This window comes from Peromyscus eremicus, chromosome 20, assembly GCF_949786415.1.
Source record: "Peromyscus eremicus chromosome 20, PerEre_H2_v1, whole genome shotgun sequence".
Classification (NCBI taxonomy): domain Eukaryota; kingdom Metazoa; phylum Chordata; class Mammalia; order Rodentia; family Cricetidae; genus Peromyscus; species Peromyscus eremicus.
The window spans coordinates 29,187,226-29,210,318 of NC_081436.1; the positions used below are offsets into that span (position 1 = coordinate 29,187,226).

General features: G+C 39.8%; 1 protein-coding gene across 1 annotated transcript in view; it reads left to right on the forward strand.

The window, feature by feature from the left end:
- Positions 1-23,093, forward strand: part of Ptk2 (protein tyrosine kinase 2) — a 226,562-nt gene that overhangs the window by 64,131 nt on the left and 139,338 nt on the right. The window contains exon 3 of the mRNA XM_059247674.1: positions 17,978-18,204. Coding sequence (XP_059103657.1) covers positions 18,010-18,204 — 195 coding nt within the window. The 5' untranslated portion in view covers positions 17,978-18,009. The remainder of the gene's footprint in view (positions 1-17,977; positions 18,205-23,093) is intronic.

Here is a 23,093-nt window from a genome sequence, read left to right on the forward strand (position 1 = left end):
TTTCGGCATACTAATCTTGCTCATAGCATTGTTTACTGTCCTCATCTTTTTTTCAGTTTAATTTTGCAGTTGGTACTTGAGCAGTGGGAGTTTAGGAGGAATATTTTAGAGCACTGCACGTGTGGTTTATTGTGTAGCTGGGATATAGACAGTCTGCAGTTTTTCCTAGGCTCTCTGTTGCTTTTTCTTTTTCATATTCACTCTGTAACTGTTAAGCCTCTGACCAGTGGGGCCTGGAGGTGACATGGTATCCAGGATGGAGACAGAACATACCATTACTGTATATACATCTTTTCTGTGGCCTGGGGAAGAAAACATAAATTTCTTTTGCCATCTTCTTATTGCCTTCAGGCAAATGGAGGCTAGGTGGATCATGGCTTCCACACCTCTGTGGTAGCTACTGTAGTAAGATGCTGGAGATTGTGCTAGAATAGACACCTTTACCTCCTGTCACAGAGCTTACATGTAGTGGGGACAACTGAGCAATAAATGATGTATAAGTAAACCATGTGGGGAAATGCAAAAGTAGATAGGCCACATGGTTTCAGATGTAGTGCTCAGGACAGGACACATTGGTAGTAGGTGACATTTGACTTGGGGAAGGGCATGGCTGTAGTAACTGAGGCAAGGTCATTTCACGTGGAGGGACAGGTAGTGCAGAGGTGCTGGGATGGGTAGAGAGCATCAGGAAGGTCAGTGCAGTGGTTACTGCTAAGGAGACCAATAGATAAGTGTGAGCTGAGGGTGTAGGCAGGGAAGTTGTATTACACAGGGCTTTGTAGACTCTGCTAAGGATGTTGGTTGCCTATCTTGGGAAAATTGGGAAATTGTTGATGAGATTCAAACAGAGGAGTGAATGACGCGCTTGCTCTTTTGAGAGCATCAGCAGCTGCTGGGTTAGGGTATAATCCAACGAAGCAGATTGGAAGCTAAAGCTATAGTCCTGCAGGAGCCTGGGCCAGAATGTGGGCAGTAGGCCGTGAGAAGTGCATAGACACTGGTTATGTTCTGAAGGTAGGGGTGAGGGTTCTCACAGATCACTTTGAAGCAAGAAAGCAAGAGTGACTAGGGATGAGGGTTTGGGGTTTCTACAAAGAGTAACTATCTTTCTTATAAATTTTAGTTGAATGGGGTTTACTTGTGAAGTAGTATTTATCAGAGTTGCATTTAATTATGCTAATACCAAACATTTAATTGGAACATCACAGAATTTTTCGTGAATGCTGACCCTGTATATTTCACAAGATAGAGAACAGAGGACTTTTTAATGTTTTCACTTAGATTTCATTATGGTCTGTATCTGTTCTTTTAAAAAGATGTTACTGGGTTAGGATTTTATACTCCCTCCCACCCCCAAGAAACAGTTTCACTTTGTAGTCCTGGCTGTCCTGGAGCTCACTCTGTAGACCAGGCTGTTTTGAACTCACAGAGATCTGCCTACCTCTGCTTCTCAAGTGCTGAGATTAAAGGGTGTGTTACCACTGCCCAGCGTGGGTTAGGAATTTAAAAGCATAATTTGTTTTTAATATTTAACAAGTACCATTCAAAAGTAATCATCTCCTTCTCATCCCCCTCCCCCTGCTAGGCAAGCTGCTTGACCCCTCTGAATCCTCAAAATGAGGAAGCAGTTATCTCTTGGGATTGTCTCATAGACTAAGGCTATTATTTTGATTATACATAGAGACAGTATCTCTATGTAGACCAGGCTGGACTCAAACTCAGATCCTTCTGCTTCTGTCTCTTAAGTATTGGGATTAAAGATTTATAACACTATGTTTGTCTATAACTACAGTTTTTATAAAAGGTTCAGGTAGTCCTTTTGATCGCTGGTGGTACATCCTCCCTGCCCCCCCCCCCCTTGATTTCCAGCTATCATCTGGCCCCATGGCTCCTAGTGGGGCAGTGGTTTGTTTCTCAGGTTTCTGTAACTACTGCCTCAGTTCCAGTGAGTACTTGTTTCTGCTGAAAATTGAAATTAATCATCTTTTATATCCAACTTTTCCACCCCTTAAAAAACTTACACATTAAGAGGTGGGGGATATTTGGACACTGAATAAATATAGTGGGAGGGTGCAGAGAGAGCCCCATTCATGGATTAAAACCAGAAACTGGGTTCACCCTGCCCTTTCTTCCTAGTCCCTTCTCTCAGGGTTGTATTTATCCCCTCCACCGCCAGTGCCTTAGCTCCAATCCCCTCATCCCTTGCTTGGACCACTCTTTATTCTGCTCTGGGAGTCCTGAGGCAGTTATTAAGTTAGGCTAAAAAATGCTTTCTGGGCTGGGCGGTGGTGGCACACGCCTTTAATCCCAGCATTCGGGAGGCAGAGCCAGGTGGATCTCAGTGAGTTCGAGGTCAGCCTCGTCTACAGAGTGAGTTCCAGGACAGCCAAGACTACACAGAGAAACCCTGTCTCGAAAAACCAAAACCAAAACCAAAACCAAAACAAAACAAAAAAATGCTTCCTGGATTAGGTGGGTGACTCAGAGTACCTGGATCACAGTTGAGCATGAGGGCCCTCCCTCCTGGCAGGGCCTCGTCTCTGGTGTCCCTGTCCTCATGGTGGAGGCTGTGCAGTAGCGCTGCTCTAGCTCAGTAGGTGTTTTGAAGTTAGGTGCAGTGGGTGCAGTGTGTAGTCTAGCAGTAGAAGTAGCTTGTAATGGTGGTGACGAGTTTCCAGTATACTCACCCTTGGCTTGAGTGACTTGTGCAGCTTTTAGTGATGGCTAAAGTTAAACTCCAAGCCATGCTTATGCAGTGAAGTAGATGGTGGTCTTGCTAGGTGTGCTTGCTTTTTCCAGGATGGCAATAGTCAGTCCTCCATGATCCTTCCTCCTCTTTAGTGGCCCAGGATATCCTTTTTGATCTGGTGGCTCTGTTTGCTAGCTTCTTCTGTTCTTCCAGCCAGCCTGCTTACAATGTTTTTCTGCAGTTCTTTCTTCTTAGTGTTGCTTAGGGTCATAGTTCATGCTTGGGAATAATGTGTTTTCAGCAGGGCTCAGGAATGGCCACTGAAGCTCTGGCAGCTCTTAGAGTCTGAGTGGAGCCTGGAGTCAAAAGCATGTATTATCACAGGTAGAAGAAAACCGTCCTGGACATTGCTGGGTACAAATGTGCTTATTGTTCTAAGCATTTGTTCAGCTCCTGTTTTCAGAAGTTAGTGAATTAATAGAAAAACTTTGACCATTTACACACACGGCCAGTGCTTGAGTTAGGCTTAGTTCGTGGGATTGTGTGACTGAAAGTTTACCCACATACTAGGCAAGCTAGAACTGTGGAGCTTCAGTGTGTACTACAAATGTTCAGAGGACAAGGTACCAGGAACTCCTTACCTGCTGCTCTGATTCTTACATGTAATGTGTTCAGATAGCTTGATTTTTGTCATGACCTTGACTTTCTCTCAGTCTGAATGGAAAAAGTAAGTAGTTTCGCATTTTTTTAAAAAAAAGTGCTGATGGAGATTGTAAAAGTAGTTTCTGTCCTACTTGAGTATGAGATAGTACTCATATTTTGAGGCTAGAAAAAGAAATCTTGTATCCCTCATTATGCTTTAAGCATATTTTAAAATAAATTGGCTACCTTAAATTCTGGTTTATGTTTTCTAGATAGTCTATGTGTATTTATAGGTATATTGGGAAAGTATTTTACCTCTGGAGTATTTGGGCTCATATGGGTCACCCCCACATTTGATTTTTATTTTGAGCATGGTATTTTTTCAAAATTTATTTCGTTAATTATTTTTAGTCTAAGACCAGAATTAGGCTGGTAAAGTGCCAAAGGCGTGATTCTGAAAACAGGAGTTGTTTAGGAACCATCTACGGACAGTTGATCTGGGTCAGACTGGATTTCCAGCTTACTCAGTTTTAGAGTCGACTGTCATTTTGTAAACAGAAGTCGGCCAGATGAAGTGAACAGAAGGGCGGGATTAGCATATTCATAAGGTGCTGGCTCCAGGACTTCTTTTCTCCTCCCCTTTCTCCCTCTTCCTGAATGAATCTAGAAACACAGACCCATAGGGTCGCATGACTAGCTGGTTTTATTCTGTTCAGTGGCATAATCTGGCCAGGACGGTCTGTGTTTCAGATTGCGGAAGCAGAAGATTCAGTAACTGAGAGTCCACCGTGGAGCTGCTGGAAACTATTACAGAAGGAGCACCTCTCAAACCTTGCTTCAGGCTCTGAAAAGGAGCACAGGGGAAGCTTAGTCTTGCTTTGGATCCAAGCAAATGCTGTCGGAGCGATGAACTGGGACTTTGTGTGCGGACTCCTGGCTTGATCTTGATAGGATTGGGTGTATGTTGTTGGAGCGGGCAGGCCAAGAGGCCCTGAGACCTACAGGTGCCATCTGTATGGAGAAAAGCGGCTGTAGTCCATTTCCAGTGTGTTGGGCTAAAGGTATAACAACTTAAAGATCTGTTTAGTGTGTGCTTTTGTCAGTTCACGGTTTTGTACTAAAAAAAAAGCTAGATAATAGTTCTTTTAGAACTTTTTAGAGTTACAGCTACATTTGAGAAAAAAAAAAGATGTGGTATAGGTTTACAGCTGGTGCATAAAACCAGTTAGGTGGCTTTGCAAGTAGAAAATGAAACGTTTGTATGGAACTGCTCTTAAGTGATCTAAATCATTTTTCTGTGCTTGTCCTGTGTGTAAGTCATGTATTTTGGCCTTTTCATTTTACTCAGGACACCATTATCTATTATGTGCCATAGAGACTTTTTAAGAACAAAATGATTAGTTTTAACTATAGGACCAGAGGAGAAAAGGGTAATGTGGGCTTAGTTGTTTTAAAATGGGTTTTCTTTATTATCTGCATGCATTATGTATTTAACTTGAAGCTCTGTTATTTTGAGATTATTACCACAGGTCAAAAATACTGTGAGTGAAGAATTTTCTACTTTAGTGTGAGAATTTGTATTCATGTAGCAGTATAAATATGAAGTAGGACATTTTCATTCCAGCATTCAAGGCAGCATTTAGAAAGCATAGTTAAGTTAAAGAAGCTGTAAAATTAATGCATAACTCAAGACAGACAAATTCAACTAGAAGTTGCTTTGCTGTACATGGTGGTGAATATTTAAGCCATTAATGTACTTAATGAAGGATTTTATAAAACTGTTGTCGCTATGTGAGATGTATTTAGGTACTATGCTAATCTACTTAGTTACACTTCGATGAATGAACTACAGGCTTATTCAGTTTAGTTTTTAGGCTAAAGCTATTAGTACCTCTAGACTAGGATGTGTTAGCATCACACTTCAGTTTTCAAGATTATTTTTCATTGATTGAGTTGTCTTTATTACTTATTCATTCCTTTTTAGGTTTTTGCACTAAAACTTGCAGTATTTGATCTGTTTTAGTATGACGATATCTGAATAAAGCACCCATTACTTTTATTACATAGGTACTCAAAGTAAAGATTTTATCCAGTTAAATTGAAGCTCTCAAACTGTAAAGGACATTGATTTCTTACTATTGTAGTTTTGTGGCATGAGGACCATGTAATGCAAATGAACATAATTGAGTCAGAGTTCAGCCTTCCTGAGGCATTTGTAGGTGGTATACAGAATGCCACCTCCATAATATGATGGTGCTTAGCATCTGCAGTAAAGCCATCCAGTTTACCTCACAGACTGTAGCTAGCCAAGAGCTACAGACTTAGACCAACGGGGTGTTGAATAGTTAGCAACTGCATTTCCTACTTAAATTGGCCTTAGTTTAAGTGTTTACAGACTATTAGAGAAAATACAAGTAGCTGATTTTTTTAATTAAAATGTACCTTTTGGTAGATGACAGACTAGGGGAGGGGAGCAGAGCTTTTAAAGCAGAGGATGGGAAATGGGGCACATTAAGGGACACAGTGGGCTCCATCTCTACATGCAGAGCCAGCTGCCTCCTCCTTTCTTGGATAGTTTTGCTCTGGTGGTCCAAGTGGGGAGCTTGTCATCTTGCCCTCTCAGCTGAGCATATGCCTTTGCAGTGATTGCCCAGTGCAGCTGTCTTTAAATTTCCTCCCTGACTGCTTGTTTTACTTTCTTGCATTAGGACAAGAAGGCAGGAGACCTGTCCCCATGCTTGTTAATACTGTTCATGTTAAGAACAAAGATGCCAGTGTGTAGTAATTAGCTGACTTGGTTATTTCGAGTATAACAATTATAGTATGTAGATAAAGTTAAAAGCTCAGATCCAAAGAATACAAAATCTTGACCTGCAAATGGACATTCTAAACCATGCATTTGATCCAACTAGTCACATTAACCTCAAAACATAGCAGTGTCCCAGTTTTAAAAAGACATAAGATTCTTACCAGGACAGGCTAAAAATAGAACAGACCTATATTTGTATACTTTGAAGTAGATCTGCAAGGTACCCTTAATACTCGGGGATCTGCTCTTTAATAGTTTAGGGTATTGTTGAATTTGGTGTGAAGAATCACCCAAGAAGATTATGTTTAAAAATATTTAAAAGATATGTACCTACATTATGATTTCCTAGGCATAAGTATGTATTAATTAAGAATACTGAGTGTAAATGTTCCCAGAACATGAGGTTGCAAAGTATTGGGTGGGGAAACCCTACTTGGGTTTTCTAATTATCAGTTTTACATTGTTCCATCATTTTGGAAAAAGACTGGCAATTACAATAGTGACATCAGAGGTTTGATTGTTAGGAAAAAGTATGTTTTCTGGTTTCTTTAATTTTTTTCCCCCAGTAATAGAGATTTTATGTACTTCTGATTTATGAGGTTGAAGTCACACTTACTCTGCGTACAAATTTTAAATTTTATGTTTATCCATCTGTCCATATGTGCAGTACATCTTTCCTTCTTTCCTACGCTAAAATGGCAATACTTCTTGGTATGTACAGTTGTATTATGCATAACTTCAGTTACCTTTCAGAGATGGAACTCTTAGCTACCCCAAACCTTCCCTGTCTTAGTATACACTGAGTTCCCACACACTTTCTCATGCCTCTTTGACTTTCCTTTTCATGCATAACAAGTTCATCATTTTATTCTGAGTAGTCTTTCCCTAGGAAACACAGCTCTGTCCTTTCTGATGGAGTAAGCAGGTGGATGTTGCCTCTGATATCTTAACAGGAAAACTGTGTTGTGCCCTCCCTCCTCTTTTCTGTTGTGAACATATCAACAGCCCCTCACCATAATATTGTAGTGGGCATTAGCATGTCTTCATCTCATTCTTTCCTCTGGCTCATTATCAGTATTTGTTTTGACTGTGGGGAAATGGTGGGAGGAAGTGTCTTTGTTTTGATTTCAGGAAGAAAGTGTTCACTGTTAAAAGTGTTAGCTTTAGTTTTATCTGTATTTTAAATCATTATTATTATTATTATTAACTAATTGAAAAAGTTTCCCTTTAGTTCTTTATTTCATAGGGTTTTTTTTTTTTTTTTGGTTTATAGTAAGAAAGATGTTAAATTTTGTCAAATATTTTTCTACCTCTATTGATCACAATGTGATCTATTATGGTGTTTGAAAAAATATTTTGATAGTGTTGAGGATTGAACCCATGTCATAAAGATGCTAGGCTAATGCTGAAGCAGTAAGGTATATACCCCAGTCTGAGATATATAAAAATAAAGTTTTGAGGGTTAAGCCAACTGTGGTGGTTGAATAAGACGCAACCCCCCCCCCCAATAATATATTTGAATGCTTAGTTCCAAGTTGGTGGATTGTTGAGAAGGATTAAGGGATGAGGACTTGTTGGAGTATATGTCCCCATTGTTGGAGGAATAGGCTTTGAAGTTTCATTGACACATGCCAGACTCAGTGTCTTTCTCTCTCCGCCCACTGCCTGTGGATCTGGATCAGGATGTAATGCTCTCAGCTACTTCTCTAGCACTGTGCCTGCTACCATGCTCCCCACCATAATGATAACAGACTAACTCTGAAATTGCAGCAAGCCTCTAGTAAAGTGCTTTCTCTTTTAAGAGTTACCTTGGGCCGGGTGGCACATGTCTTTAGTCCCAGCACTTGGGAGACAGAGGCAGGCGGATCTCTGTGAGTTCAAGGCCAGCCTGGGCTACAGAGTGAGTTCTAGGAAAGGCGCAAGCTATACAAAGAAACTGTCTCGAAAAACAAAACAAACAAAAAACAAAAACAAAACAACAACGACAACAAAAAAGAGTTATCTTGGTCATATCTTTTCATAGCAATAGAAGAGTGACTAAGGATGAAGTTGGTACCAGAAGTGGGGTATTGCTATGACAGGCCTGATCATGTGGTTTGGAGGAATATGAAAGACTTTGGACTAGAAAGACTATTGGGACTTTGTACTAGAAAAGTAGTTGAACTAAGCAGTATTTATTGGGCCATCGAAGTAGCAGCATGAAAGACAGTGGTGCTGGGGGTAATGTGTCCCATTGGGGCCTAGATCAAGAGGTTTTAAAGGGGAGAAATATTAGTAAGTGGCCAATAACAAGACCGTTCTTGTGATATTTTGGTAAAGAATGTGGCTGCTTTCTGCCTTTGTTCAAAAAAATCTGCCAAAGGCTAACTTGAAGAATTTTGGATTAATGGTATTGACAGGAGATTTCAAGACAGCCTAGCATTGAGTGTGTCACTTGGTTATTAGTGATCACTCTTACGCAGATCTATAATGGGGGAAAAAAAAAAACAAAACCAAGCAGGGCAAAGAGAAAGACAAAGTATACAGTTTGAGGGGGGAAAAGAGAACACCAGAAAATGTAATGTTGAGGACAGAAATTCCTATGTTCAAGGAGATAAAAAGTTTAAAGAAAAGTCTAATACTAAATGGAATAAAGGGGGTGATGACCTTAGAGCAAGTCCCAGCTATGCTTCCACCTTGTGAAAAGGAATTAAAGGAATTAATTAAACAGGGAAGAAAACTTATCAACAACAGAAAACTGATTCAAATGTAATTGAAGCTTGCCCAGGTTCCAGCCTCAGCAAGCCAAAGAACTTGGCCGCGTGCTTCTGGCTTCAGAGTCAAGGAAAGGAAAGCTGAAAGGAATAGGAAGATCTGAAGAGTGCTTTGACATAAGACATGGACATACAGAGTTTGAAGTTTGTCCTGCTGGGTTTTGCTCCAGTATTTCCTCACTATGCTTCCTTTCTTCCCTTTTAGAATGTAATGTATATTCTATCACATTGTATGTTTGAAGTATATAATCTGCTTTTTGGTTTTGATTTTTACAGAGAGTTACAGTTAAGAGGTTGCCTTATGTATCAGAAGAGATTATGGACTTTTAACGGTGTTGAGACTGGTATACTATGGGGACTTTTGAAGCTGGATTTAATGCATTTTGCATCATGATATGGCTACAAGTCTATGGGGTTGGGGGCAAGGAATGGAATGTGGTCATTTGAATGAGACAGTCTCCATATATTTGAATGCCTGGTTCCCAGCTGGTGGATGAATGGGTAGGATTAAGAGGTATGGTCTTGTTGGAGGAGGAATGTCTCTTTCTCTGCCAGCTGCCTGTGGATCAGAATATAAAGCTCTTTCTCTAGCACCATGCTTGCCTGTGTGCTGCTGTGATCCTTGTCATGATGATAACTGTAAGAATGCTCCCAATTAAAAGCTTTCTTTTATAAGAGTTGCCTTGGTCATGGTGTCTCTTCACAGTAATAGAACAGTGACTAAGATACCAACTTTGCATTTCTGAGAATAAATTCTATCTCAAACATAATGTACTATTCCTTATTTATGCTGTAGTGTTCAGTATATTTGCATGTTATTTAGATTATTTTTGTCTATTCATGAAGGATAGCAGTTTCTAACTTCTTCTTGTGGTCATTTCATCAGATTGTCATTATCAAAGTATTGATGTTTCAAAAAACAAATGGGGAAATGTCTCTCAACTATACTTTTGTGTTACCAAAGGATTGAATCAGTTTCCTAAGTACTGGATCCCCAGCTATCTCTCCGACTTTCCTCATGACATTTGACTCCTTAAGTATAATTGTTTCTATAGCACTCAGTAAGCTTTTGTGTTTTTCTCCCAACTAGATTGAAACTCTTTTGGATATATCTGGTTTTGCTTCATTTTTACTTTTAATTAATTATTTGGATTAGGTGTAGACCTTCTCTTAATATGCAATGCCCTGGTTACACTCCATAGTACCACATACACAAATGCAGCTCACTTACTTTCTGTGTATGCATGCCCTCTACAGTGTTTTAGTGGCTTAGTAAATATTGTTAGAATTAGTCTGTTGGAAGATGTGGCCTATTCCTTTGCCTATAAGAGACAAGATGAATGAACCAGTGTGGTTGCTGGCCATGCCATAATACATTGCAGCTGGGCCTTTGCTGAGGCATAGGGAATCATAATCCTTGATGTGTGCTGTGGTCAGCAGGCCACAGGCATGGTGAGCAAAGAAAGTTTACGGCTGCCTGGGGTGAAACTGACCTGTATACTAGGTGTACAGTGTTAGGTGAAACGTGGGAATATCAATCAGAAAGTTGTCTGCAAGGCCCCTGAGGAAATCCCATACAAGCAATAGGCTGAATACACTACCACAGTGGCCAGTTCACAGACTTTGCACCCTCCCTCCCTCCCTCCCTCCCTCCCTCCCTCCCTCCCTCCCTCCCTCCTTCCCTTCTTTTTTGTTTTTTCTAGACAGGATTTCTCTGTATCTTGCTCTGTAGACCAGGCTGGCCTCAAACTCACAGAGATCTGCCTGGCTGTGCCTCCCGAGTGCTGGGATTAAAGGCATGTGCCACTGCTGCCTGGCTGATACTTTTTTTTTTAAGTTCACTTTTCTTTTCTTTTCTTTTCTTTTCTTTTCTTTTCTTTTCTTTCTTTCTTTCTTTCTTTCTTTCTTTCTTTCTTTCTTTCTCTCTCTCTCCTTTCTTTCTTTCTTTCTTTCTTTCTTTCTTTCTTTCTTTCTTTCTTTCTTTCTTTCTTTCTTTCGTTCGTTTTTTGAGACGGTTTCTCTGTGTAGCTTTGGAGTCTGTCTTGGAACTCACTCTGTAGCCCAGACTGGCCTCGAACTCACAGAGAGCTGCCTGCCTCTGCCTCCCGAGTGCTGGGATTAAAGGCGTGCGCCACCACTGCCCAGCTTAAGTTCACTTTTCTAGACATTCTTCATTATATTTTGTAAAAGTATTGTTCTGGAGTGGAGAGTAGAATGCTTGCTTAGCATGCTAACCTGTGTGAGGCTGTAAGTTCAGCTTTTAGCACCATCACCACCACCACCACCACCACCAACAGCAACAACCACGAAATGGTTTTTGACAGGTTTAAAATTAAAAACACAGCTTGATCCTTTATCACAAATAGTTTGAGAATACTAAGTGTAAACCTAATTTCAAGTTTTGATTTCCTTTTTGAGAAACTTTAAAATTTCTTTTTTTTTTTAGATTCATTTATTTTATGTATATGAATGTTTTACTTCCATGTATGTCTGTTTACCAGGTGCATGTCTGGTATCAGCAGAAGTCAGAAGAGGGTATTGTACTCCCTGAAACTGGAGTTACAGACAGTTGTGAGCCACCATGTGGGTACTGGGAACCTGGGTCCTCTTGCAAGAGCAAGTTCTCTTAATTGCTGAGCCAAGTCTCCAGCCCTTGAGAAAGCTTTTGAAGAAGATATTTTTGCAGTGTATAAAAGTAACTGATTCCTGTGGCTAGTTAATATGGAGAAGTGCTTAAAGGGGAGACTTGCCAGCATATTCAGGAGGATAGTGGTAGGACACACCCTGTGAAAGACCATAGTTCTGTGGAGGGAAGGTGGAGATCTTTTTCACTAGAGACGTTCAGAGAATTGGTATCCCCACTCTAATTTTAGCAGAGGGTCAGAAACAAATGCAGAACCACACAAAAAAGGCAGAGGGGTCTCTCTGTTGGGAGAAATGGACTTGGAACTCCTGTAACTGAGACTTCGCCTGGAGCTATCCATGAAAGTGCCCCAAGAGGTCAGGATCTGAGAAGTCTGTATGCTAGCAGAAAAACAAACCTACAGGTAGACGCAGGAGTGTCACCAACAGACTGCCTGGAAAGATGGATGGTAGAAGTGCTTTTCAATTTTGTCAAGTGTTACCTTAAGACAGAGTCACATTCTATCATAGAAAATGGCTTCTCCTGGTAATGCTGGGATAGAGCATTATCTTATTTATTTATTTATTTATTTATTTATTTGTTTGTTTGTTTGTTAAATGCTTGGCCTTTTTGAAGTCAGTGCTGGGCTTGGCCAGTAAGTTTGGGACACAGAGGTATATATTTGGAGTGTCATCCTTTTAGCCTTGCTTTTTTTCCTTGGCGTGTGTGATATTTCCTGATACCTACTAATGGTCTCTCTCAACACATTTTATTTTCTCAAAAATGGGATCTGCTGTCTTATTCTGGCTGACCTTAAACTTGGGGGCTCAAGTGATTCCCATTATCCTAAGCAGTTAGGACTGTATGTATGCACCACCACCAACCACCAAGTGATACTATGCCTTACTTAGAAATCCTTAATGGTCTAATGTAGGGAGGAAAGAGAAAGCTGGAATGATCAAAAATTCACTTAGGGATCTAGGAGCCTTTTTAAACTCATTTGTCAGTTCTAGCAGCTTTCTTTGAGTTTCCCACCCAGGCCAGTGTGTATGGTATACATATATGTGTACTGTGTGTGGAGGTCAGAGATCAGTGTCCGTTTTCTTCCTTAGTCTTTTTTTTTTTTTTTTTGGTTTTTCGAGACAGGGTTTCTCTGTGTAGCTTTGCGCCTTTCCTGGAACTCGCTTTGGAGACCAGGCTGGCCTCGAACTCACAGAGATCCGCCTGGCTCTGCCTCCCGAGTGCTGGGATTAAAGGCGTGCGCCACCACCGCCGGCCTTCTTCCTTAGTCTTTCTCTTACTTTTGCAGACAAGGTCCCATAGTGTTAAAAAGAATAAGGAAGAACTGACAAAGTGAAAGTAACCCAGTAAGGCAGTTTCTTCTAACTTAAGTAGGGCTAGCAAGCACACACCAGAGCAGGAAGTTCACTTAGTTTTTACTCTACTGTGTCTCACCCTATTGCTAGGAGCTTGACCTCATAATTTGATGCTATTTGATAGCTCATAATCAGTACAAAGGGAAAAGGTGTGATAGAGAGTCAAGTTTTAGGAATTCCAGGGATTGAGCTAGCTAAAAGACACATACACTAGAATGAAGCACGATCCTAATTAATCTTAATAATAAAAACCTGGAGTCAGATATCGGGGTAAAAGCTGAAAGATCAGAGAAGCAAAGGAGCAGGCACAGTCACCTCTTACCTCTCTGGCTCCTTAGACCAAAAAGGGCCCGACTCCTGTCTTCACCCCACCTTATCACCTTCTCTCTCCACCCAGCCATATCATTTCCTGTCTCCTGTCTGTCCAGACCTCCAGACCTCTACAGTTAACTAGTGGCTAGCTTCACCCTCTGGTTTTCAGACAAGCTTTATTTGTCAGAACACAAAATATTATAACATTTCCCCTTTTTTGTCTAAAATAAAGAGGTTATAACTAACATAAAACTATATACAATAAGTACAATAACTGTATACAAATACATATGGGCAATTATTGCATTAACAATGTCTAGTCCATTAGCATTTGACAATTTCAGAGAAAATACTCCATTATCTATCCTACCTTGGTTGTACCTAATTTGCATTACCAACCCAAAACTATCTTTTGATGTCTCTCAACCCTATACACTTATACCTCTTTAGTGAGTTTCTTATCTGAATTTGTTAACAAGGACAAGGAAAACTATAACTGTCTAGTCCTCAACTTGATCAGAGACCCGAAAAGGAAATAATATTACCTGAGTAAGCAGGAAGTGCAAACAAGTAATTTCCAAAAAATGTGAGAAATGACGGAAACATCTGGCTACCTGGACAGTTATCCATAGTTCCTCTGTAATATTGGGGCATCCATCTTTGGCATACAGGCCTAGAATTATCTGACAGACTTTTCTGTGAAGCAGTATATTCTGAAGGGCTGTCCTACCTTGTCTTGGCAAAATTTGGCAGTCACTTTCTTTTGTGTCCTGCTTGTCTAATTTGGACAGCATACTGTCAGCAGTTGAGGCAAGGGCACTTTCTTGCCCAGTGGTTACCTTTTGCTACAAAGAAAGTAAACTCCATGTGGAGTTTCTTTGATGCCCATCATCTTCTCTGAAGTAGATTGGTGCTGCCAGGAGCAGACATGTTTCATTGTCATTTAAATAAAAGAATCAGTGTTATTAAAACATCTTAAATGCCATATTCTGTAGGTCTCTGAAGTGTTTGAAGACCACATTTCTACCTAAAATATATCTATTTGACCTAGAAAACGTATCTAATATTACTATAAGTTTGATTGTAATAGGTAAGTAACTACTAACCTGAATTTCTTTATTATCCTAAATAGTTTGTAACAATAACTTTCAAGGACTAGCAATTTGCATTACATTGTTAAATGAGCTATATGGGTACAATACCTTGAACAAGAGTAGAAATGTATGTATAGTATGTTCTAACCAAAATAACCTCAAATTTATATCAGTATACAAAAATCCAAGCAACTATTTAAAGTAAATATCCAAGTAAAAATATTTAAAACTAGTAGTTGCTTTTATGAATTAAAAGTAGATTCAGCCGGGCGGTGGTGGCGCACACCTTTAATCCCAGCACTCGGGAGGCAGAGGCAGGCGGATCTCTGTGAGTTCGAGGCCAGCCTGGACTACCAAGTGAGTTCCAGGAAAGGCGCAAAGCTACACAGAGAAACCCTGTCTCGAAAAACCAAAACCAAAAAAAAAAAAAAAAAAAAAAAAGTAGATTCAATAATCTACTCTTTCATCCTATCAGATCTATATCCCCTCTTTTTCTTTTCAGAGTAGATTTAATAGTCTATCCTTTTATTCTATTATCTATATCTCCCTTTTTTCTTTTCAAAACAAGAACCCTGAATCTAATCTCCTTTGTTCAGCCTTTTTCCTGACCATTACCAATAACAACTTGTAACCAATCACCCTCAACAACAACAAATATCCATAACCCACTGAACGACCAAAAACCACCCGCTCCACCTCTTGGAAATATGGATGTTGTGTTCTTAAAATTACTTCCTGCTGTTGGGGTGGTGGTGGTGACTACCTCTTTAGGGGATCCTGAAAAAAAAAATGAATGTATGATACCCTTATTCCCATTGACCATGATGCATCCCTTTAAAATATTGTTAGATAAAATTTCCTAATAACTTATTATAATCTCTATTCTTTTAGGAAAGATTGGCTTGTAGTCTTCCTTGTCAAGTTTTGGTATATTGTTTTTGTTTGTTTGTTATTTATTTACTTATTTTTGATGAGGGTCTCTATGTAGCTCTGGCTATTCTTGAACTCTCTATGTAGATGGCTAGCCTCAAACTTACAAATGTATCTGCCTGTCTCTGCCCCTGGAGTGCCAGGAATAAAGATGTATACCAGCATGCTCTGTTGTATCATTTTTTTGTGAGTCTCATAAATATTTCAGATGTTCTCTATTGTATATCTGTAAGATTATTATTATTATTATTTTTTTTTTGTTTTTTGTTTTTTCGAAACAGGATTTCTCTGTGTAGTTTTGGTGCCTGTCCTGGATCCCACCCTGTAGACCAGGCTGGCCTTGAACTCACCAACTCACAGAGCTCCGCCTGGCTCTGCCTCCCGAGTGCTGGGATTAAAGGCATGCGCCACCACTGCCTGGCTTAATTTTTTTAACTTATTGGAAGAATTCAAATATCCTTTTGTGGGAAGAATTTTCATTGTAAATCTACTATTTTTCATAGAATTTATTCATTCAAGTTATTTGTTTGCTTAGAGTTATTTTTAATGATTTATTTATTTTTGTTTTATGAGCATTGATGTTTTGTATGTATGTGTGAGGGTGTCACATCCTTTGGAGTTGGAGTTACACAATTGTGAACTGTCATGTAGATGCTAGGAATTAAACCAGAGTTCTCTGGAAGTGCAGCCAGTGCTCTTAACTGCTGAGCCATCTCTCCAGCCCCTGGTTAGTTTTATGTAGTAATATTTTTATTAATTCTTTCTTTCTTTGCTCTATGTAGTCCTTGTGTGTCCAGTCTCACTAGTCTCCAGCTTCAACTTGTGGGTTTTGTTTTTTTTTTTTTTTTTTTTTTTTGCATGTAGGAGCAAATACATTGATGTTTTCTTTTTCTTTTATACAGAGAATATCCCCCAGCCATCATTTACATTTTGATTTTGGTCTTAACAGTATGTCCTGGAAGTCATTAGTACAGGGATTATGACTGTTTGAATAAGAATTGCCCCCATATTCTCATATATTTGAATGTTTAGTCACTTGGGAGTAGCACTACTTGAGAAGGACTAGGAGGCATGGTCTTGCTGGAGTAGGTATGGCTTTGGTGGAGAAGTGTGTCACTAGGGGAAGGTTTTGAGGTTTGGATCACTTGAACTCTGTCTGTGTCTGTTATAGACAATGTTTTCTCAAACATTCATGACCAAGTATTGGATGTGTTTTCAGTTTCTTGTAAGTACACTGGGTGGTGAAATTTTGGGATCATATAGTGGTTCTGTTTAGCCATTTGAGGACCTGTTAGTCTGCTTTTGTGTTGATTGTGTTGTGTTCTGTATTCTTGCCAACACAGGTAGTATCTTTTCTAAAAAGTGAATTTCTCACGACTTAAAAGAGTTTCTAAAATATTAAGGGTGTTGGTTCTACTTCCTATGATGTATATGGCATATGTAGTTTTCTGTTTGTGTTGTCTACTCCTTAAATTGAAACTTAAATTAAAATATAATTATATTGCTTTTCTCCTTTCCTGTCCTCATTCCAACCCTTCTCCTACTCCCATTCTCTCTCAGATTGATGGCCTCTTTATTATTATTATTACATATATATATATATATATATACACACACACATGCACATGTGTACATGTATACATGCATGCATGCATGCATAAGTATATAAATACAATTTGCTGAGTCTGTTTAGTATGACCTGTTTATATATGATTTTGGGGGCTGACTGTTTTGTATTAGATAAATTTCCCTTGCTCAGCAGTCACTAATTGCCTATAGTTCTTTGTTTATGGATGGGACCCAAAAAAACAGATACATCTACAATACAGCTTCTACACCTAAAGCCCAGGGAACATTTGGAAGAGGAGGCAGGAAGATTGTAATACCTAGAGGAACAAGAAGTTCATTTTCAGTTAGAAATCATATGGAAGCTATACCATATCTGAACAATATGGCTGTAGGTGTTTGTGTACATGGTAAGGCAGAGGCCAGAGCAGGGTAGCAGGTGTCTTTCTCTCTTGTTTTACGCCTGTTTGTCTTGTGAGAAGTTATCTTACTGACTCAGAAGCTGAGAGAGACCCTTTGGCCAGCCAGTGAGTACTGAGAATCTGCATGTCTCTGCTTTCCAATTCTAGGGTTACATGCATGTATAGCTCTGCCTAGCTTGTTACTTGGGTGCTAGGTTTTTGAACTCAGGTACTGACTTCAGAGCAGGTGTTCTTACCCACTGAGCTATCTCCTTAGCCCTACCTTGTTTTACTGTTTTTAGTTGCCCATATTTAGTGTGTATAAAGTCTAGAGTTTTATTTGAAGAAAAGAAAAAACTTTGATGTAAGTTCCTAAAAAGTAGGCAGCAAACTGGTACGTTTGCCTTTGCAGTGATGTATTCCTACAAATGAAGAGTAGGTTTAAAAAAAAAAAAATGGAAGAGGTGTTAACGTCACATCATTTTTAAATCAGTCAGTGAAGTTTTGACATTGTTAAATAGGAATCCTGGTCCTTTAACCATTTTTTTTTTTTTTTTTTTTTAAAGCAAGCATTTAAGGTGCTCTTTTATCAGGCCCTGATTATAGAGAGCACAGTGATTGTGTCGGGTGCTAAGTCCCTATTCTCCTTAAGTACTTTGTGCATGGGATGCAGAATAGAGACTAGAACAAAGTGTTGCTAACATAATTGTGAGATTGTAATTGCTACTCATTGTACACTGAAAAAAAAAAAAAACCTCTTTCATTTTTCTCCCCCTCAACAGAATATGACAGATACCTAGCATCTAGCAAAAGAATGGCAGCTGCTTATCTTGATCCAAACTTGAATCATACACCAAGTTCAAGTACTAAGACTCACCTGGGTACTGGCATGGAACGGTCCCCTGGTGCAATGGAGCGAGTATTAAAGGTCTTTCATTATTTTGAAAGCAATAGTGAGCCAACCACCTGGGCCAGTATTATCAGGCATGGAGATGCTACTGATGTCAGGGTAAGTATGTCTTTTTCATGGCTTGTCTATCTATCTATCTATCTATCTATCTATCTATCTATCTATCTATCTATCTATCTATCTTTATTTATTTATGTTTTTGAGATGGGGTTTCTCCGTGTAGTTTTGGTGCCTGTCTTGGATCTCACTCTGTAGATCAGGCTGGCCTCGAACTCACAGAGCTCCACCTGGTTTTGCCTCCCGAGTTCTGGGATTAAAGGTGTGCGCCACCATTGCCTGGCTCATGACATCTTTAAACAGTTACGTTTCAATGGCGTACAATCCCCTTCTCTGCAAAAAAAGATGAAATAGTTTTTATTTAACGTCTTAGTACTTTCCATGTTGCAGACATGTTAACCTTTTCTTTCTGATAATACACCCAAAGGGCTTGGGATAGAGGTGGTCAGTGTTAGAGCATTTGCCTAATAGCGTGAGGCCTTGGGTCTGCTTCCCCAGCATTTGGCAGGTAGGACATTGCCCATATATGACTATTATTTTCTTAGGAAAATAGTAACTGAATCGCTTTTTAATTATGTATTGCAATTTACTTGTTTTCTCACCTAATTTTTTTTAACCCTGGAAAGATCCAGAGAACCAATGTAATTAAAATAATTTCTGATCTAGTAAAATAAAATAATTTTTAATTTAGTTGTAAAATTAGGAGTGCCCCCATATCTTCAGATAGAATAATTTCCTTAAAAGCCATTGAATATGCAATTTTTTTGTTTGTTTGTTTTTTTGTTTTTCAAGACAGGGTTTCTCTGTGTACCTTTGCGCCTTTCCTGGAACTCACTTGGAAGTCCAGGCTGGCCTCGAACTCACAGAGATCCGCCCGCCTCTGCCTCCCGAGTGCTGGGATTAAAGGCGTGTGCCACCATCGCCCGGCTGAATATGCAGTGTTTTAAAACACTGTGTTATGTTGTAGGAATGCAAAAGGTCCATATAAGTCAGTTTTCTATCACTGTAATGAAATTCTGAATCAGTTAAGATTGATTTTTAGCTCTTAGTTTTGAGATTCTAGTAATGAAAGTGGTCCCGTTGCTTTGAGCCTTCTGGCAGGGTAGGATTTTACATAACATAGTAGAAGTATCTCTGAGCCAGGAAGCAGAGAAAGGAAGAAGAGACTGCTGGGATCGTTTAGTCCCACTCAGGGATATTCTAGCTACCTATAGATTTCCCATTAGCCCCACCTCCTAGGAGGATCCGTAAGCATACTAGAAGGTTAGAAGGCACTAACCATAGCAAGGCCCCTTTTGCTTTTACAGCATAGAATCTGTAGGGCAGAGATGTGGCATAGTATAGAATACTCTCCAGCAGGCTTACTGGGTGCTGGGAAGCTTAAAGGTAGGCCCAGTACCTAAATGGAGGAGCTAGCACTACAAAGGTCCCTGGGTTTGTAAGGGGACCTAGTGATAGAGACTTAGGGAGGAGACAGGCAAGGCAAAGGAGAGAGTGTTTCTCAATGTTAGGTGTGAGAAAGTAGCATAAGGATTTCAGAAAATGCAGTCAGTGTGGATTTCCAGGAGGCATTTGCTGTGGTGAGGTGTTGAAGAAGCAATCCCCTTCTCAACTCTCCTTTTATCTGTATTCAGTCTTAGAGAACAGACATTTCTAATGACAAGGTTGGCTTAGATAAGTCTTCTCCTTTTTTCCTTTTAACCATTATTAGTTAATTTAGATTCCTGTTTTATTCAAATAGATAGATTTGATTTAAAGCTAAATTCTTTTGTGAGTTATACTTTTCTGTTACCTCTGTATAATCACTCTGTTGATGGACTATGTAGATGGATTAATTATTAAAAGGAACATGATGTGGGTTGGAGGGATATGGAGATATTGGAGTAGTCTTCCCTATCTTGAAGACCATCTCCAGCGTTATGTGTAGCATCTCAGTATGAGGAAGTCTCTTGTCTCCTGGTGGTATGATCTGTGAGATGGGCACATGGGTATTTGCTATGTGTGTGAGTGCTCAAATGCTAACCAAGATTAGGTGCAAGCTTTGTATCCAACCATGATTTTTTTTTTTTTTTTTTTTGGTTTTTCGAGACAGGGTTTCTCTGTGTAGCTTTGCGCCTTTCCTGGAACTCGAGGCTGGCCTCGAACTCACAGAGATCCACCTGCCTCTGCCTCCCGAGTGCTGGGATTAAAGGCGTGTGCCACTACCCCCGGCAAGATTTCTTCCCGAGAAGAAAAAACATCATTTACCCAGTTTTTTTCTGTAACACCAGATGGAGGAAAATGCCACAGTAGCGTCTTTAGAGTGCTTATGGAAGTCATTGGTCTCTCAGAAACTGATACCAGATGAACTGTCCACTCAGGATTCTGACCCACAAGTGCCCATGGAGGAACAGGGATGTGAAAAGTTAGTAGTACAGACTTTCTTGGAAGAACTTTATGTGGTAGAATGAGCCCAGAAAAGACTGTGGCAGGGCCTTGTTACTCCATGGCCAACCCATGTAGTCTCTTTTGTACCTGTCTTAAATCTTCACAATTTCTTTTTTTCTTTTTTTTAAATTTAAAATGTTTTTTTTTAAATTTTATATACCAACCCTGTTCCCACTCCCTCCCCTTCTCCTGTTCCCCCCCAATCCCACCTCCACTTCACAGTTTTGTAATTTTATTTTATGTGCATTGATGTTTTGTTTGCACTCGTGTCTATGTGAGTGTGTCAGATCCCATGGAACTGTAGTTACAGTTGTGAGTTGCCATGTGAGTGCCAAGAATTGAACCTGGCTCCACTAGAAAAGCAGCCAGTGCTCTTAATTGCTGAACCATCTTTCATCCCCAAGTCGTCACATTCTCTTAAGGGTTTGGTCATGATCTTGCTCTACTCTACCCAGTCTGTCCTGTATTGAGCCTTGGTCTAAATTTCCATCCATAGTCCTGGTGACTGTACCTCCCTTCATAGTACTTTGATTTATTGTGCTTTCTGTGTAGTCATGCTGACCCCAAACAAACAAGCCAAGAAGCAGATAAAAAGGCCATGTCAGCCCTGGAGGGAGTATTGGTCGGTGCCATTTTCCCCAGTAGCAAGTGTGCTCATCATTTCTTTATATCTCATTCAATAATTCTCACACTACTCTAAACTTTTTTTTTCTATGTTATATATTGTGATGAATTCTGTTGATTTGTGATGTTTAGCAAGGGATCCCATAGAGATACTGCATCTGACTTGAATTCCAGAGTGTTAGCACCTAGGCTTTGAACTACCTTTTGTGATTCTTACCTTTTGTTTGAATTGTTTCATTCTTATATGAGTCCTTCCTGAAGGACCCTAAGCCTTAAACAATTTAAATAACTTAGTTATGAGAGAACCTGGAAAACCAGGTCTCATGGCTTGGAATTGCTTAGGTAAATGTTTCCTTCAAACAACTCCAGATAAGAGGTTTTGATATGTGGAAATTGCTTGCTAAAGGTGTATATTGGGTAACAGTAAAAAGGCTTTTTGCAAAGCCACAGGCAGTCAGCTCACCAGAGGCTGATTCCCCCTGCTGTTTTTTCTAAACCTAAATTCATCCTAGAGTGACCCTTTTCCTTCCACAGACCCAGGCAAAACAGACAACATTTGGTGCTCTTGATGGAAGAATTAGGGTCACTCTAGGATGAATTTTAGGCTTTTGCGAAGCAAAGGTAGTCAGTTTACCAGAAGCTGATTCACCCTGCTGCTTTAGCTAAAGCCTAAAATTCTTCCATGGACCCAGGCAAAACACAACACCGACAGATGTTTGTTTAAATTGTTTTGGGGATCTACAAACCACACCTGTATAAGAAAGCAAACTTAATAGATAAGTTATGTGTATGTGTGCCTCCTTCACCTTGGTCACATACTGCCTCTCTTCTCTGGGCTCTCTGTTCCTTGAGATGTAATGTTGAAATTATGCCAGCTAGTCATCTTTCAGTGGTCTCCAGGGGTACAAGTGAAATGAAGACTTCTATTTCTCATTTATAATCCAAAGCTAGAAATGCTTAAGCTTCGTGAGAAAAGCACATGGAAAGCCAAGTTAGTACAAAAGCTAGACCTCTTGAGCCAGACAGTGTAGTGTTGTAAATACAAAGGAAAATTCTGGAGATAAAGTTTTTCCAGTTAACACAAGAGTGATAAGACAGTAATGTAGCTTTATTACTAATAAGGAGAAAATTCTAGTGCCCTGGATAGAAGCTCAAACCAACCATAATATTCCCTCAAGACAAAGCCCGATCCAGATTCTGTGAAGGTTGAGAGAGAAGAGGCCACCTCAGAGCAGTTTGCAAGCAGCAGAGGTTGGTTTGGGAAGTTTAAGGAAAGCAGAATCTCTGTCAGTGTGAAGCTAGTGAAGCAGTAAGTGCTGACCTAGAAGCCAGAGCACAGTATCCAGAAGACCAAGCTAGATAGGTCGCTAGGCTAAATAAGACTTCTTAATGTAAATGAAACTACTTTCTAGTAGACGATGCCATCCAGGACTTTCATAGTTAGGGAGGCAGAGCCAGTGTCTGACTTCATTTAAAATTCAAAGAACAGGGCTAAAGAGGTGCTTTTCTGTTAAAGAGAGCTTGCTGTGCTTCAGAAGAATCCAGCTTCTAGGATTCCAGTGCCCTCTTCTGGCCTCCGTGGGCATTTGCATGTACTTGACATACACACAAATTCACACAATATATATAAATAAAAATAAAATAAAATAAACTCAAAGAACATAGGGCTAAATAGATGGTCTAGAGGTTACTAGTGTACAGCTCTGGCAGAAGACCATTGGTTCACAACCACATGTAACTCTAGCTAACTGATCCAACTTCCTCTTCTGGCTTCTGCAGACACCTGTACTTCTCTAGAGGACTTTGCAAGGCCAAGGAAGCATCACTTTTGTCTTGCTAAGCCAAAAGGGGTTTCTTTTCTACATGCCCAAGATGACATT